Raw genomic sequence first — 18,676 nt, forward strand, 5'->3', positions numbered from 1 at the left:
TTTGAATGGACAGAAACAACCCACTGAGTGGCTGTGTCATCCTGTGACTGAATGCTGAGTGGCTTCTCAGTACTTTAACAGTGTTGGTAAGGCTGTGATATGTCTATTTTTGCATGAGGGTTTTATCTGTTACTGAGATTATTTTTCTTAGTGTAGAATTCCTGAAATTGGAAGTTGTATGCTTTTAAGGCATATTGCCAAATAGTCTCTAAAAGTGTGTCCCAGTTTGCAAAGCCACCAGCAGTGGGCTGGAAACATGGAAATGTTCTTTATCTGTTTGCTTTTAAAGGGGAGGTGGTTGGTTCCACTAATGTGATTACTGGATTGTTTCCAACAGGTGAACAGAATTCTGGGAAGCCCACTTCTGGTGTGTAGAACCTCTGGGCTCCTCTGACCCCACACCTCCTGCTTCCTGTCGCTACACACTTGCACTTAGAGCCTCACCTAGTTGCTTTTGTGTGGACGGAGGCTTCCCATCTGTCACAGCCATGAACTTCCTCCGGAGGCGTCTTTCCGACAGCAGCTTTGTGGCCAACCTGCCCAATGGCTACATGCCGGACCTGCAGCGCCCAGAAAGCTCCAGTAGCTCCCCAGCATCCCCGGCCACTGAGAGGAGGCACCCCCAGCCCTTGGCTGCCTCCTTCTCTTCTCCAGGATCCAGTCTATTCAGCTCCTTCTCCAGTGCCATGAAACAGACCCCACAGACCCCCTCGGGGTTAATGGAACCACCAACTCCTGTCACACCCGTGGTTCAGAGACCCAGGATCTTGTTGGTGATCGATGATGCCCACACAGACTGGTAAGCAGCTTCAGGGATGGAGCCTGCATGGGGCTGTCTCACCTCTCAGGAGGACAGAATAGAAAATCAAGTGCTATAAAAGGCTTATATGGTTTCTGAGGCTAGCTGGGACAAGGAGGGGTTCACCAAAGAGAAGCTGTGTGCCTTTTTCTCTAGGGACCTTATATGAACAGAGCTCCATCTGCAAACTCCAAGTCTAACAGCTCTGAAATAAATAAACAGAGACCCCAGGTCTGGGAAGTTTTGTGTATATGCTTTAAACATCTGATAGGGGTGCTGCAAGTGTTCTAGGAACACAGCACGGGAACCGTATGACCTTTCTGAACAAGCAAAGTTCTCGAGTTGCTATTTAATCCAACTTTTTAATTTAAGTCTATCTGTGTCCTGTGTGTGCTTGTGTGTATGTGTGTCCTCGTGTGTGTGGGTACATGTTTGTGTATTAACGAATATGCTCTGTGTAGAGGCCTGAAGTTGACATCACATGTCTTCCTGGACCAGTCTCCACTTTGTTTAGAGGCAGGATCTCTCAATCAACCGGGAGCTTATTGACCCTTGCTGGATGAGCTAACCAGCTTACCTCCCCCACCCTATCCATTGCCCGCCCCTGCCACCCCTGGACTCCCTGGCTCTGCCTTCTAAGGACTGGGATTACAGGTTGCCACTAGCCTGCCAGGCTTATACATGGATTCAGGAACTCCAGTCCCCCTGCTTGCAAATCAAACAGTATATCCACTGAGCCATCTCCACGGCCCCTAACCAGACATTGGGCCTTATTCTACACTGGCTGTCTTACCTAAGAAAGTTGCTTCCCATCTGGAAATAGAGTTTAATAATGGAGATCCTGTGCTGTGGTGTGGTAACAGCTAGGCAGAGTTCCTGTCCTGTCCCCCAAGCCCTCTTGGAGCTGTGTGGCTCTTGTAACTTGCTGTGCCTAAATGCAGTACCTACCTCATAAAGGGGCTTTATGGAAGTCAGTAACGCCTAAGTTAATATAAAAGTACCCGGCAGTGCCATTTAAATATATATGCTTGCTCTTATAGAGGACTGTGGCCCTCTCTGCATGACACCGATCATGACAGCAGGACCTTCCAGGCATTCTTGGTTTGTGACTTTATCCCCAGCATTGTGCAGAAAGGGCAGGGTTTATCCTGTGTGCCTGTTTCCTGTTGGTCATGCCTTCTTGATTAGCCTATGGGTGATTGCCTCAGGTATTCCTGCTCCATAGAACATGTGGTATTGTGGCAAGGCACAGTGAACAAGGCTGGGACCCATCCAAGTAGCATTTACATTTTGTCTTTGGTCATCAATCTCCTTAATCTACAGGAATGAGGAGTGTATAAATATTAGGTGCTGCCCCCTTGTGGGTGAGAGCTGGAGATACACTTTTGGTCTCTGTGTATTGAAACATCTATCACTTGCTCACCCTTTAATTGGAACAACGGCGTTTGGTTTCTGGCGCCCTTCTAGCCCTTTGGTGGGGAAAAGAAGCTGATGTTCGTGGGCTCGCCTGGGAGTTGGCTCCACGGTAACTGAATATTTGAACTCCTTTCTTGAATCTTTCTAACCACTCAGCATTACCCAGTCATCTCCAAAATGATGTTCACTGGGTGCCTAAAACGGGTCTTGCTGGTTGTGGTGGTGCACTCCTGAAATCCGTGCACTCAGGACGCTGAGGTTAGGAGGATTGTGAGTTCAAGGCCAGCCCTGGCTACATAGGGAAACTGTTTCCAGACACCAGAAGATTCTCAATCCTGCCTACAGAGTTCTCCAAAAATGCCTGGCCGCAGCTACCAAAAGTGTCCACCAGGTGGCGGGCTAGTCCCGTGGTTCCGTGTCTCCTGGCCGGCTGCCTCCAGGTCCAGCTTCTTCCCAGCTCCTCCTCCTTTGTGTGAAGATCTCTAGCCGGGAGGAGGTTGTGAAAAGAGAAGAAGCTAGCTCCCACAGCTCCTTCCTTCCCTTTTAAGATGATAATGAGGTGGGCACTCACTGTCTGGGCCGAGAGTGACCCCACCCCCACACCCCACAGGCACGCTGCTGTCCCCTTCCTGACCCTTCTCAGGCTGAGCCCTGTAAGCTGTCTTCCCTTTCCTGGGCCAGGGCCAATCTATCTCATGAGGCTTCCTTGTAAGCAGAGGGTATTGTGGGAACCCATGCCCTTTCTAGGAGCGCAGCTGGCAGATTATTTCAACCCGTGGGCACCCTCAATTTCACCTGAGAACTGCCTAGAACAATGCAGAAGGGACCGACCTTGCATTTATTTTATTGTATTTTTTCTTAATTTTCTTCCCACCTAGTCCCTCAGTGATAATACCCTTGAAGAAAATGACACGCCCCCTTAGGCAACCATTAGCAATCATCAGCCCCTCAGGAAAGGGTGCAGTCTTATGGGCACCTCTTCTCTCTAAGATAGAATGGGGCAGGGTCCAATATCACACAAGTCTCCATAGCTGCTATGTGTTCATGGTTACAGTAATGTCATGTCTGGATGGCAATGTTTCATGACATGCCCCCCATCCTCCTAGTCTTCAGTTCTAGCTGCCCTTCCCTCTGTGACATTCCCAGGCCATGATGTGGGGAATGATATAGATGTCCCAATTAGGGATGAATGCTCATCAATCACTTAGACCAGATATTAATCTTTGCATTAAGTGGTGTCTTCTGCAAAAATGGAGCTTTTCTGCCCAGGGCTGAGAACAGGTGTAAACATAAATATTTAGAAGGCAGTTTGGCAGCCTGTCCCTGGAGAAACAGTAGGAAGATGTTCTCCCTTTGAGCCCATGCCCTTCTCTGCCACAGGCTTTTGTTTGGGTTTATAGTGTTTTGTATTTTCTGAAAAAAAAAAAATCAGATCGCAAAGCCACCTTTGCTGCAAGGATTCATGGCTGAACTCTTTAAGGCGCAGTTTGTAGAGGTGACCTTAGCCAGGGCAAGGGTCGCTGGAGAACCTCTGGCAACACTACTGGAGGTATGGTTTAGTGACAGGTGTGGCGATATTTCATTTATATTTTAATAAATAAAACTTGCCTGAAGATCAGAGGATAAAACTGCCCACTGGTCAGCCTTACAGACCAGGCAGTTGTGACTCCCAACTTTAATCCCAGTAGCCACACTAGTTTGCCATAGAAACAGGGCAGTAGTGGTACACACTTTAATCCCAGCACTAGAAAGGAATAAAAGGCGGGAGGAGACAGCTCTCAGACAGTCTCATTCTGAGATTCCTGGAGGCAGGATCGCCATTTCAGACTGAGATAGAGGTAAGAGCCAGTGGCTGGCTGTTTTGCTTTTCTGACCTTCGGGTTGAACCCCAGCATCTGCCTCTGGGTTTTTGTTAGTTGTGCTGCAGGCAGGTCTGTGCTCTGGAATGGGGCAGAGCAGTCAGTCTTGGGAACCACAGGAGAAAACAGTGAGCAAATGAATCGGTCTCACGCTGTTGTCTTCAGCCTGCTGCCCCTGCACTGGCTCGCTTGCCTAAACTTTCCAGCAGCTTCTCTGGCTTCAGGCTTCCAGTCCTGACCTTGTCTCCTGGTTACCTTCTAAGCTCACATCATACACTCTGGATAAGCAGCTTCCCTCCTTTGATGGTGCGTCACCAACCTAAACTTCAAGTTCAGTCATAAGCTTGTACGTCCTCTGTCTGGGTAAGCCTCCAGCACTGCATCCTGCTTTGTAAACAAGTGGTTTCCAAGCACACGTTCCCTTAGCGCTTTCTGTTCCCTGTTCCCCAGAAAACCCTTCACTATTGTGATTACCCAGCCAGTTTCTGTTGATTCTTAGAAGTGTGTAAGGGTATTCCCTCTTCTGGGGAACTACCTCTGATGTGAACATCCTGTCACAGTGATGGTCACTCTTTCCCCGTTGTAACTAACCATCTCTTCCTTAAGTTGCTTTCTCATCTTTATATTGTTTAGAGCTCAATGCACACTCAGTGCTCAGTCAGTATATATATCATTATCCCCTCTCCTGTGTATTCCCGCCCATGGGGTGGCATGAATTTACAAGAACCTTACCTTCGTAGTCAGTGGTACAAACTCACAATGGAAGGAGTTGGGATTTTAATTCCCATATGCATAAAATCTTGGCTCTTTATCTATCAGCACACTAGATCCACTGAAAAGTGATTGTTTAAACTTGTTTTTTTAAAGAGGAAGGAGAGGCTGGGGAGATCGATAGCTCAGTTGGTAAAGTACCTGTCATCCAAGTACGAGGTCCTAAGTTTAATCCCCAGAACCCACATAAAGAGCTGGATGTGGTGATGTACACTTGTAATCCAACACTGGGGAGGTGGAGGCAGGGGGATACTTACGGTTCAGTAGCTATCCATTCTACCCTCCTTGGCAAGTTCCAGATTCCACATCTCAAAAATACGGTGGGCAGGAGCTGAGGAACAGCGCTTGAGGCATCCTCGGGTGCACACACACCACGCTTAAGCATACATGATTACCCCTTGCCCGTGTACACATGCAAGGTAAGCGGGGAGATGTGTGGGTGCACCAACCAGAGCCCCAGGTTTGAATTTCAAAATAAAAGCATTATACTATTTAACAGTTACAAAGACCATCACCGGATGGGCTCAGCTGTACCATCCTGCTTGCAGGTTCTCCAGATGGGGGTCAGTAGTGAGAGGCGGGGCACTGGGGCAGGTAGGTATAGATAAGGCTATGTCCTCATGGCCATCTCTCCTTGTTCTCAGATTGTCTGCAGTTCTGTCTAACGGTGACCTGACTTTCTATCTGCTTATTCCTTCCCTTCCTTGTTTATTTTGTCAGTCAAGACAAATGGAGAGAGTGTCCTTCATTAGAAATTCTTCTTAGCCACCATCCATGGAGCCTAGAGGCTGATACCTCATTTGCCTGGCAAGCCACAGTTAATGGTAGCCCTGGATGACTGCCTGGCACACTTCTAGGTTGAAAAAGATCAAGATGGGTGTCTCTGTCTCTTCTACCACGGATGACCCAGCCACTCCTAAATCGTGCCATTGTGTTTCTTTGCCTAGAGCAGGACAGATAGCAGGGCTGTAGGAAATATCTGATGGCGAAGCAAATGATCTGGGAGATTATTGGTCCGTGTGAGTGTGACAGCTAGGAATGACTTCCTTAAATCCTGTTTGCTCTCACCTTGCTCTCAACCTAACAGAGTGCCACATTGTCCCCTGTGGGGACAGTTACACCGAAGAAGGTATAGGCTCTATCAGTACATAGCATTGCTCACTGGCACTTCCCAGTGGACCTACCAGGGCTGTTTTCCAGGTGAGGAAGCTGCAGAAGGTCTACATACCTGCTCGAGGAATCCAAACAAGAGGCTGGGCTGGGAGGGGAACAGGAGCTGCCTTCCTACCCATGCTTTATATGTTTGGCATTATGGAGATGCCAGGCAGTGTGGATAAAACAGAAGATCAAAGACTCTGAGGACCAAACTGTGTCCCCATTGTTACATGGACAACATTTATAGATGGACTAATATCTCTAACAAAAGCAACTTAAGAAAGAACTGGTTTGTTATGGAACTCAGAGTTCCAGGCTGAGTCCTTCACCGAGGGGGATCTCAGGGGCAGGAACTTGAGGTACATGGTTATGTAGAACCCATAGTTAGAGAGAGAGCATTTTGCCAACCAGATTGTTCTATCCATATTAAACAGCCTGGGGTCTCCTGCCCAGGGAATGGTCCCTCCCACGATTAATATGGGTCTTCTCACATCAATTAACATAATTTCGACACTCCCTACCGACATACCCAGAGGCCCATCTCTCAGGTGACTCTAGACGAGTCAATTCTGTCAATTCACGGCGAACACTGACAATCACTCCCCATCACTAGGCATTGTGCTAGGTGGTTTTTACCCATTCTCTAATTTAGTCTTTCTAATTACTGTGTCGGTACTAATACTATTCTTGTTTTATAAGTAAGAAAGCTTGAGGCTCGGTACCCTAAACCAAACAGATGTTTCTGGCATCTTGGGATCCCGCTAGGGCATTTGAGGACAAGCCTGGGTGTCACTATGTTCTTGTTGTTCTCCCAGATGCACCTGAAGCCCAGGACCTCCTGTGCTGCATGTGCGCAGGCTCTAACCCTGCCTCTTCCTCCTCTGCACGCACATATCCAGCCTCAGACAGCCCAGCTGAGAGAATGGTGGCAGAACCCCATTCACACCTCATTGGCCAAGCACAGAAGCCTGGTGGCCTCACCCTGCCAGACAGGAAAGTGCCCTGCCCCAGCCAGGTGGTCTCACCCTGCCAGACAGAGCCCTTTGAGTAGCTGAGTGTCAAGGTGCCAGGAGAAATGGGAGTCCTTGCAGACATCCAGACACTCATGGTCGCAGACTGGCAAAGTGAACCTTGTGGAGAAATTGCATTGGAACACACAGAATATTTTTTCCTCTCTTTAAAGTACCAAGGGAGCTCAGGCAGGGGCTCTACCATTCTTTTCCCTTTTTTGATATTAAAGTTGTCACCTACCAGAACACATGCCAGACATTTTCTAAGGGAATTAAATGGAAAAGAGAATAAATTCTAGAGAATTTGGGTCTGATAGGTGGCAGCTGAGAATTAAGGCCCATACTTGACTGTCATCCTCTCTGTGTCTCTGCCAACTTGCTTGTGAGCCTCAGTTTCCCTACCTCACTGACCTTGAGGGGATATGATTAAGAAGTCCCTTCTCATCTCTTTCACGTGCATTTTGCAGCACATGCTATTTCTCCAGCTGAGTCTCAGTATTGTGCTTCCAGTGTAAGTTCCACCTTTAGGCTGTTTCTCTCTTCCCTGTTTAACTACAACTGGAATTTTGAACACAGTTCCCAGCCCACAGTGAGATCAGTAAGCTGGGTATTTCATGGGTGAAGAAAGTCACCAAATAGCTTCTGTTTCTGCCATAGGAAGATTCAAGCTTGTGGGTGCCTTGGGAAGGTTCTCTTGGAAGACATGCTGTGGAATTCGGGAAGGTTCCTGACACTTTCCTGGTACTCCCAAGGTTCCTGCTGCAAATTCTGGGTGGTAAAAAGAAAGGCTCCAGCATTCTATTGAGATGTCACACTGCTCCTGGCTGCTTGGCCAGAGGAACAAGGACAGCCAGACACCTTGGACTGTCTCTCCGAGGACTTGCAGTATGCCTAATTGGTCCCATGGTAGTCAGGATTTTCTGCTTCCATCTTTGCCACCTGTGGGTAGGCATCGGGGAAGGGTGTGATCTCAGAGTTGGCATCAGCAGCTGTGGGAAGGTGTGTTAATGGCTGTTCTCCTTTGTGTGACCAGATACCTGACCAGAAGCAGCTTGAGGGAGGAGGTTTTTGTGGGTTGAGACTTTAAGGGTGACGGTTCATCACAGTGGGAAAGTACGGCCACAGGTGTGTAAGGCAGATAGTCACATTGTGTCAGGTATCAGGCAGATAGTCACATTGTGTCAGGTGTGTAAGGCAGATAGTCACATTGTGTCGGGTGTCAGGCTGATAGTCTCATTGTGTCAGGTGTCATAAGGCTGATAGTCACATTGTGTTGGGTGTAAGGCAGATAGTCACATTGTGTCGGGTGTCATAAGGCTGATAGTCACATTGTGTCAGGTGTGTAAGGCAGATAGTCACATTGTGTCGGGTATCAGGCAGATAGTCACATTGTGTCAGGTGTGTAAGGCAGATAGTCACATTGTGTCGGGTGTCATAAGGCTGATAGTCACATTGTGTCAGGTGTCAGGCAGATAGTCACATTGTGTCAGGTGTGTAAGGCAGATAGTCACATTGTGTCGGGTGTCTAAGGCAGATAGTCACATTGTGTCAGGTGTGTAAGGCAGATAGTCACATTGTGTCAGGTGTCAGGCAGATAGTCACATTGTTTCGGGTGTCTAAGGCAGATAGTCACATTGTGTCGGGTGTCAGGCAGATAGTCACATTGTGTCAGGTGTAAGGCAGATAGTCACATTGTATCGGGTGTGTAAGGCAGATAGTCACATTGTGTCAGGTGTGTAAGGCAGATAGTCACATTGTGTTGGGTGTCAGGCAGATAGTCACATTGTGTTGGGTGTCAGGCAGATAGTCACATTGTATTGGGTGTGTAAGGCAGATAGTCACATTGTGTTGGGTGTCAGGCTGATAGTCACATTGTGTCAGGTGTCATAAGGCTGATAGTCACATTGTGTTGGGTGTAAGGCAGATAGTCACATTGTGTCGGGTATCAGGCTGATAGTCACATTGTGTCAGGTGTGTAAGGCAGATAGTCACATTGTGTCGGGTGTCTAAGGCAGATAGTCACATTGTGTCAGGTGTGTAAGGCAGATAGTCACATTGTGTCGGGTGTCAGGCAGATAGTCACATTGTGTCGGGTGTCAGGCAGATAGTCACATTGTGTCAGGTGTGTAAGGCAGATAGTCACATTGTGTCAGATATGTAAGGCAGATAGTCACATTGTGTCGGGTGTCAGGCAGATAGTCACATTGTGTCAGGTGTGTAAGGCAGATAGTCACATTGTGTCAGATATGTAAGGCAGATAGTCACATTGTGTCGGGTGTCTAAGGCAGATAGTCACATTGTGTCGGGTGTCATAAGGCTGATAGTCACATTGTGTCGGGTGTCAGGCAGATAGTCACATTGTGTCAGGTGTCAGGAAGCAGAAGGAGATGAATAATGGTGCTCAGCCGGCTTTCTCCTTGTTATTCCAGCTGAGAATCCAGCCCACAGGATGGTGCCATTCAGAGCTGTGTTTCCATGGTGATTCTAAAGCTTGTCAAATTGGCAATCAAGATTACCACTTAAGTAGGGTTTGTCAGATTGAGTAAATAAAAACACAGGTTGTCAAGTTAACACTTAATGACTGAGCCTACTGTGAATCATGAGACAGACTAGTACTAAAAATGTATTTGCTGTCCATCTGAAATTCAGATTTCATTGAGTATCCAGTGTTTCTCTTGGGAAAGAAGAAAACAAGTGATATATCTAGCTTTACAGATGTGTGATGAGCAAGAGACTGTCCTCTGGGGTGTCTTGCTTTCTGGTTGGGGAGCAGCTAAACCAGGTCTCCTGACTGGCCCCATTCTCGGAGCACAGCTTTCTCTGCCATTGCCTTCAGGAAGGGAGATGAGCGCAGAGGACAGACTCCAGCCAAACTCCTAGATACTGTGGGATCTGGCCTCTCCCGTATGAGATCTTAGTCAAGTCCAACCTCCCAACCTCACATCCCTCCCCTATAAGGCAGGATTTTGGGCTAACTTTCAGGAAGGTTAATTATGAAGGTTAAAGATAATGGCATGGGTGGGGTTGATACAAGGCTCAGCCTGATATAATAGGCCCCGGGATGGTAACTGTTATTAACAATTAATTGCAGTTACTAATTGCTTGTGAATATAATAGCCCTGGGAGCCAGAGGGAAGGAAGCCGCTTGGCATGCTTTTCAGTTCAGCTGGCTGTGCTGGAGGGCCAGCATCCAGAAGCCCTGGAGGAGGGGTGTCTAGGCCCTGGCAAACTAGCAGTTACTCTCTAAGATGCAACGAGAGCCAATCGGGCCAGCCCTGAAGTAAGGGAAGAGGCTTAAAGTCGAGATGCACAATTCCCTGCTGAGGCCCTCTATCTGTGGGAACATCTCATGCCTTTTTGCCGGAACAAGGCTCCCCATTCCACAAGGCAACTGCTTGATGTGGAGAACTGTGAGGGACTTGCGGTGAGATGGGAAGAGGGAGCCTTATTAAAGGGGTGTCACCTGCTACTTGCTTTACATCCTAACTCCAGTATCCCACCTGACCCCACCTGGTAGGCTTCTGTGCTGGACCTTGGCCCTGCACCTCTGCCCCTCCCTCTCTGCCTTTCTCCCTGCCCTAGTGTCCAGGGGGAGGGGAGGGGCCTGGACATTCCCCATCCACCAGCTCTGTTGCCTGGAGACAGCTCAGTTTTCCCAGGCCCGGCCCCTTTTATCAGGGAAACAATGTGCGCACACAGTGAGGGCCTTGTGTGGCACCCAAACCCCTAGCCCTTTGACTTGAGGAATTTTTCAAGTGCTGACCCCTCTCCGTGAGGTCTTCAAGCTGTCCAATCCAAGGGCTGATGTCCCTGCAGCTTCCTAGCCAGCTCCTGCAAGTAGAGAGGGAGGAAGGGGAAACAGAAAGAGTGTTACCCATACCCTGCTCTGGAGAGCTTCACCCTTGAAGCCCTGCTAGAAAATCCTAGGAAAATCTCTGTGAACAGAAGGGAATATGGAGAATTTTTCTCCCCAAATCTCTTTCCTTTTGCTGTCTCTCTAAAGAGCTTACCTAAGCTGTGAGATCTCACAGGTAAAGGACACGTTCCTCTCTGAACCCGTTCCCTTAGATATGCAGCCATGTGGATGTTGAAGATTATGTCTCCAGATGAGTGTTCCCATTACAATGGTCATTTCCAGCTACCACCCTAAACCTGCTGTGTCAGGTCAGGTTCCGCATAAGCAAAACGAGGCTTTATTGGACTTATGTGGGGAAGTTCTTAGAAGGAAAAGGATGTACAATGATTGGAGTTCTAGACAGTCAGCCTGTGCAGCCCTTCCAGAGGTGTGCATACATCACACATGCATACATCAACTCTTGTTTGTCCTGGCACTTGAAGACAAACTCTTGGGGGATATTAAACCTGGCTTAGTCCACTCCTTATTTCTTGGGGGACACTTTGGGATAAAGCCGCAAAGATTTGTGTATAGGATGCTTGGTTCTGTCAAGACACAGGCAAATACAAAAAGAGGAGCCACTACTAAACAAGGACTTGGTGGATACAGGTCAAGCCAAGAGCAACTGTCACATACCACAGTGGATTCCAGATGTCCAGATGGAGCCAGGAACCTGCTTTTTGACAATGATGAAAACGTCACATGGCTTAAATGAATAGAGCCAAGACCTCTGGCGCAATGAAGGCTGGAGATGAAATTCAACTTGATAAGTGGAGGATACAAGAACAGCTCAGTATAAGTAGAACTAACTGGCAGAGGTCAAGTGGGTGGTGGGAAGGGGGTGAATACCCCATTGTATAGAAGGGTCCAAGCTTGGTTTGTGTACACATCTGTAAAAATATTCAAGGGCTCAGACCCCAAAGAGCTTATTCTAGAAGCTCTTATAGGAGGCTCTAAACTGAAGCTTTTACTGTTTTCCTCTGGCCTTTGTTTTACCCTCATCTATGCCCTTGCCTTATTCTGCTCTGAGGAATTCTACTGCTTCATTACAAGTCTTGCCTCACCCTCCACAATATGGCTTTCTAGGCCAGGCCCTCTCAGTGACCTTCTTTATATAGAGTCCCTCAGAGACCTGGGTCTACTTGGGCAATAGTCGCTCAGAGCTGGCGCCTCTGGACTTTACCCCACTGGTTGCAGCCCTGCCCCCGGAGAGGCAAATCTCTGGGTAGATGCTAACCTCGTGACAGAACATCTCTCCCCCAGGTTCTGTGGAAGGGCGCTTCTAGTGTGTTTCAATAATCTGCCATGGCAGGAAAAGGGATAAGGTTTCCTGTCCACTCTCCTGGCCTCCCGGTCGAGTTAATTATCACATGCAGAACTGGCTCGGTCAGAGATTGCCCGTGGAAGACAAGCCAGTCTGTGAGTTCAGGGTCACGTGGATGGGAACAGCATGGGTGAAAAAATACTTCCCTCTGGCCAGGAAAACAGCAGCTTGGACTCCACGGTAAATGGCATTGGCCACTAAGTTTGAGCGGCTGGGAGGTGACAAGGAAGCATGGGGACTGTGCTGGGTGTGACGGCCGGTGTCCCATCTGTAGGCAGCAGCTACAGGCACTCAGCCAGCTTCTGCCATGTGTGAATACAGGTCAGAGGTGGCCGAGTTTTTGATGTTTGAGTGGAGCCAGACTTTGGAAATGATTTCTGCATTTTAAAAGGAAAAGGGAGAGGGGGAGATGACTCTGTGGCAATGAGAACTTGTCGCACGAGCGTGAAGATCTGTATTTGGATCCTTTGCACACACAGAAAAAGCTCAGCATGGTCCCCTACACACCTGTGACCCCAGAGCTTGGGAAACACAGAGAAAAGAGGTTTACTGGGGTTTCCTGGCTGCAAGCCTAGCTCTAGGCTCAGAGGGAGATTCTGTCTTAGGCAGATATAGAGTGATAAAGCAGGATGCCCGATGTCGTCCTCTGGCTTCCACGTGTGTGCATACATCTGCACATATTCATACTCGTGTTTACATACACTACACCCCTGATACACAGAAGTAAAAGTTTACAGTTCATCCAGTCAAAATGAGGCTAAGGATTCCATGAGATCTACCACTTGGGGACTTATGATAAAGGATAGTGGTATTAGGGTCACTATTAGATCTGTGTCCTCAGGGACTGTCTTCCAGCACAATATAAAGGCCTTTCTGCTTGGACAGATGTTTCATTCAGTGCAATTGCAAAGACCAACATGATGCTTAATACAAAGTAGAGAGGAGAAGGATGGATGGATAGATGGATGGATGGATGGATGGATGGATGGATGGATGGATGGCTAAGTAGTAGTCAGGTGAGTGGATAGATGGGTGAATGAGTTAGATAAATAAGTCAGGTGGATAGTTACTCTGTACATGGGTGAATAGATAGATAATAAATCTTTTGGCCCTTTTCATGCAAAAAGAAAAACAGAAGGGAGGAGCTGAACATTAGCAACACCTGCTATATACCAAGAGCATTCTTTAGGCGTTTTTGCTCAGGTGGCAGATGTAGTAATTTTTGTCCTAATTGTTTTTACCAATGAGAAAACTAGTACTTTGGTGGTGGGTGTTTGCTTGAGGTAGCATCAGGATAAGTAACAGAGCTAGATAGGACCTGGGTCTGTCTCTAAAGCCAACAGGCCCAGCAAGGTGAAGCCTTACCCATCCCGCCCCACTTCAGCAGCAACCACTGGTAAGCAGCTTGCTGACAGTCTTGGCAGCCTCCCACATGCCTTTGCGTCTGTGTCCTAATGTAAATCCTCTTTGCAATTTTAGAATTGATCTTTTGAATCCTCATTATTCAGAGGAGGAGTCAGAGGTAGTCCCAAAATATCTACAGCAGGTATCAGAAATCCTGCCCCACTCCCAAACCAGGTCTTTCTCTATGTGTCTACTGCGCATTTTTCTTTCATACTTAAAAGGAAGATGTGTAGTGCCCCAGTACCCCAGTTCTACCCTGTAGTGTAGAACTTGCCCAGCATGGTTGCCCTTAATAGTCTCTCTCCCCTCTCTTTCTCTCCCTCCTCCTCTCTCTCTTTCCTCTCCCTCTCTTCAACTTTCTCTCTCTTTCTCTCTCTCTCTCTCTCTCTCTCTCCTCTCTCTCTCTCTCTCTCTCTCTCTCTCTCCCTCACACACACACACACACACACACACACAAAACCTGCTTCCCACCCAATGCTGGGCTGAGTGTCTCCTCTGCGGACCAAGCAGGATCCCTGTGCTGATGGCTACTGGTTATACCCATCTGTGTGTCACACCCTCCTAGGAGGCAGTACGCCCTGTGGTCTTCATGTTTAAAGGCTCTGCACAGAGCAGATGGCCCATCACTATAGAGTGAACCATGCAAAGAAGGCCTCCTGGGGCCATGGACATGGCTCAGTGGGCAAAGCACTTGCTGCACAAGTAAGAGCCCCAGTATTTAAATCCTCAGTGTTCTAGTAAACGAGTGGCCATGGTGCCCCTGCCTGCATCCCAGACTCAGGGAGGCTGGAGGAGGATCCCAGCTGGCTAGCTGGACTGGCAGAATCCTCAGTTTCTGGGCTCAAGTAAGAGAAGTGACCTGGCCTCGCTGGCTTCACAGGCTGATGGATCTCAGGGAGCCGTGCTCTGACACAGGTAGATTCCATCTGTGCTCATTCCCTGACTGCAGCAGGAAAAGAATATGCCGTGCCCACTCCTCATAAATCTCTCTCACACACCACCATATCCCGGGGCCTCAAGCTAGGGATTTCCCACCCCAGGCAGCCACAGTTTATAATATTCTCCTTCCTGGTGCCTTTAATGTGGCAGTAAAATATGAGGCCACCCACAGAGACAGAAGCCTCCTGGATTCCAGAGTTCCCACCCCTTTCATAGGGCAGGACCACGGACTTGGCTGATTGGCTGAGTTATTCAAGGAGCTATGAGGATGGACATATTAGGGCAGTGGGATTGAGGCTGCTTGTGGGAGACAAAGCCAATGGGTACCGTGGATCCATCTGTTTCTGCCTAAGGTCAAACAGCCAGTCAACAGCAAAGGCAGTGGACTCCACCCCCAAGGCATCTAGAATTCTGGGCCATCCCTCCCGTTCCCTCTGCCAGACAGAGCTGTTCTGAGACAACTCCAGCCTGAATGGGCCCACCCTTCCACCCCCCCCCCCACACACACACCCCCAGCTAGGAGGCAGCAGTCTGTGTGGCCCATCAGGAGACAGACTTCTGACTCCCAGCCAGGCAGGGGATGGACTGCCTGACCCTCACCTCAGCCTGAGACCGCCTGCCAGCCCCAGCAGTCAACATTCCAAAGACTCCTGGGAAGGTGAGGCCTCTCTGAGGCCAGAGCTGCTTGGATGGCATATAATGCAGAGTTCTGGGTTCCAGGTTGGAATCAAGTCCGAGGCGGTCAGTCCTGCAGGTCGGGTATCCACACAATGACCCATATCATCAAAGCTGTAGATGTGCGAGTTATTACAGTGATTTGCCAGTAGGTGGCAATAAAAGGTCACAAGGAACGCATAAAAAAGGAAAACATTTACTAACCTGGTTGTGGGAAGCACAGTCCTGAGCCCTGTCAGGTTTGTGATGTTCCATGCAATGAATGAATGTTGAGTCGGAGGTTCTGGTTTCTAGGAGCTCACAGACTGGATGCTTGGAGGCAGGGGACATTTTGTAATGTAGAATTATAAAGCAGAATGGTACCATAAGGGTTGGAGAGTTTAATGTGCCCAGTGGCTGAAGAGAGACACCCAGCCCAGGTGCTACTAAAGAAAACAAAAGAACAGATATCCCAAGTGAGGACTCTAGAAGGTGAGAAGGAGTCTGGAAAACAGAAACATAAAAGCAGAGGACATTTTGAAGCATCACAGGAGATGTGTGTGTATGTTCATGGAAGAAGCCATGAAACAATTCATGGAGAAAGTGGACCAACTGGTGCCTGGGTCCCCATTAGGATGGAACTTGGGGTTCTGGGTTGAATCCTGAAAATCTGAAACTATGGGACAACTGGAAACGTTATGAGGTTTTGAAAGGTGACTTCTCTGTCTGCAAGATACAGGGAGTGAACCTGCCTCATCCCCTCTTGGGGTTGATGGGACGGTCAAGTATTAAGGGGAGAACACCAGAATCTGCAGGGTTATGGGGCAGAGTGGAGAGGAACTGGGAAACTAGGGAAGAATATGAATTAGGACTAAGGACCAAGAGCTGGCCATTGCAATGCTACTGTAGTCTGGGTAGAATTCTACGACCTTATGAGTTGTAGTCCTCAAAGAAGGAATGCAGATAGTTTATTTAGCTGTAGTGAGGGTCTGCGGGCCGGCTTCCCGCCGCCAGGCTCCCAGCCACCAGCTAGCTTATGCCCCGAAATCACAACTCACAAATTGTATTCTTTTAAACACTGCCTGGCCCATTATTTTCTGCCTCTTACTCACATCTTGATTAACCCATATCTAATAATCTGTGTAGCACCACAAAGTGGTGCCTTACCGGGAAGTTTCTAGCGTACATCCATCTTGGGCTGGAGCTTCATTGCGTCTGGCTCCCTTAGGAGAGGTATGGCAGTCTGCCTAACTTAAGAGAGGCGTGGCATCTGACTGGGCCATCTACCTCACTTCCTTCTTCCTGTTCTGTCTACTCCACCCACCTAAGGGCCGGTCTATCAGATGGGCCAGGCAGTTTCTTTATTAATTATCCAATGAAATCATCAGATAGATAGAAGACACACCTACATCATTTCCCCTTTTTCTGTTTAAACAAAAAAGAAAAGTTTTCACTTTAACATAGTAAAATTACATATAGCAAAACAGTTATCATGCAAAAATTACAGTTACAATATTTATATCTACTTTATCTTTTATCATAACAAAGGAAAACAACTATAACTATCTATCTATTCTTCAGCTCCATCAAAGACTCCAGAAGAACACAATATTACCTAAGTGAACAAGAAGTAAGCTACTTCCAAAACTCTAGAAATGAAAGAGACATCTCACTGCCTGGACAGTCACCCAAAGTTCTTTTGTACTGTTGGGGCATCCATCTTCAGCCTACAGGCCCATAGTTTCCAGCAGACATTTCCATGATCAGGAAATTTCAAAGGTAGTTCAGTCACTATCTGCTGTGTCCTTCAGAATGTCTCGTAGACTCTTTCTTGAATTAGGAACCCCAAAGAATCATCTCACATTTAGGCAAGTTCAGCAGTCCTCTCTCGTTGGGTTCTTTGTGTCCAGTTTCTGCCAACAGTCCAGGCAAGAGCAGTTTCTTGCCCAAGTGGCTATCAAACTCCATAAGGATCCTCTTCGATGCCCATCTTCCTCTTGAAGTAGATTGGTGCTGCCAGGAGCTGATGTGTCTCATTGTCATGAAAAGCCTTAAGTTATTAAAACATCTAAAATGAGATATTCTGTAGTCTTTGAAAGATATGAAGAATGCCTATGTAACTTAAATAAATCTCTATATAGCTAGAAAATCTAACTAACATGACTATAAGCTTTACTATTATCAATGATTATCCATTAGCAACCTATATTTCCTAATTATACATTATATTCTTAAAATGAACTACACGATCACAATACCTTAATCAAGATTAGAAATACATATACATATAACAAAATTGACCTTAAAATCCTTACCAATGCAAATTATTCATATCTATATCATATCCCCCTTTAAATGTAAAAGAACATTTATAAACAATATTTGGGAATATGGACGTAGTTATTTCTCTCCAAACTGCTTCCTGCTGAATGGGGACGCTGTTAATCAGATCTTTCATGGTGTAACCTGTATGCCAGGTTCATCTCAGTCATCAGTTGGGTGAAGTAATTTTCTGAAGGTGTTCACAGCAACCTTTCAGGAGGGCGTGGTCTATCGTACCATATTGGGATAGAAGCAATCCAACGGGTCTCATTTTCTGTAAAAATAAAAGAAGAATCTCTTTTCCAAAGTATCATATCCTTAGATCCAAATTCTAAAGTCAAAGTATTTTCAAAATATCTATCTTGGATTAGTTCAGCAGCATTTATAAACAAATATCTTTTAGCAGCTGTTGCTCCTTCCTCAGCATTCAAACAATTCAAAGAGAGCATAATAGCATACAGTATCAAGGTTCTCCATGTATTTTCCATCTTTGTGCAGTTTTGTTTTAACCTCTATTTCGTTTAGTTTTACTTTTACTTTTTGAGACAGGTTCTCTGTATATCTTTGTCTTGGAATAACTCTGTAGACCAGGCTGTCCTTGAACTCTCAGAGATCCACTTGCCTCTGCTTCCCAAGTGCTGGGATTAAAGGCGTATGCTACCACACCTTGAACTCACAGAGATCTGTCTGTCTCTGCCTCCCAGGCATTGGGATTAAAGGTGTGTGCTGCCACACCTTGAAGTCACAGAGGTCAATCTACCTCTGCCTCCCAAGTGTTGGGATTAAAGGTGTGTACCACCACAACAAACTACTTCCTTTTTTTTTTTTTACTTTTAAGAACTTTAACCTTTAGCCTGCATATATTTTTAACACAGTGTAAACCACTTAGACATTTTCTTCAACTTTGAATTTTTCTTTTACTGTATATCTCTCTTTCTGACTACATGAGTCTTTACTTTACCAAACAATATCAGTAGGACTAAAGCCGTGACTTTGGCGGCTAGATCCAGCCCATTCCCTAGCTTTCCAGCCTCATGGCAGAGGTACCACAACTCTTTGGCGGTTCAAGGTCCCTGCCAGCAAGCAAGCTGCAACAGTGTTAAACAACACTCAAAAACTCCATAGTCA

At 47.1% G+C, this 18,676-nt stretch overlaps 1 protein-coding gene across 2 annotated transcripts in view; it reads left to right on the forward strand.

Annotated features, from left to right (window-relative positions):
• Positions 1–482: 482 nt before the first annotated feature.
• The window catches only part of Syn3 (synapsin III), a 360,471-nt gene continuing 342,277 nt past the window's right edge, over positions 483–18,676 (forward strand). The window contains exon 1 of one of the 2 annotated variants that reach the window (XM_038314795.1): positions 483–799. In XM_038314795.1, coding sequence (XP_038170723.1) covers positions 489–799 — 311 coding nt within the window. In that variant the 5' untranslated portion in view covers positions 483–488. The remainder of the gene's footprint in view (positions 800–18,676) is intronic. The other variant, XM_038314794.1, reaches the window with a different exon arrangement.

Source organism: Arvicola amphibius, chromosome 17, assembly GCF_903992535.2.
Source record: "Arvicola amphibius chromosome 17, mArvAmp1.2, whole genome shotgun sequence".
Lineage (NCBI taxonomy): Eukaryota > Metazoa > Chordata > Mammalia > Rodentia > Cricetidae > Arvicola > Arvicola amphibius.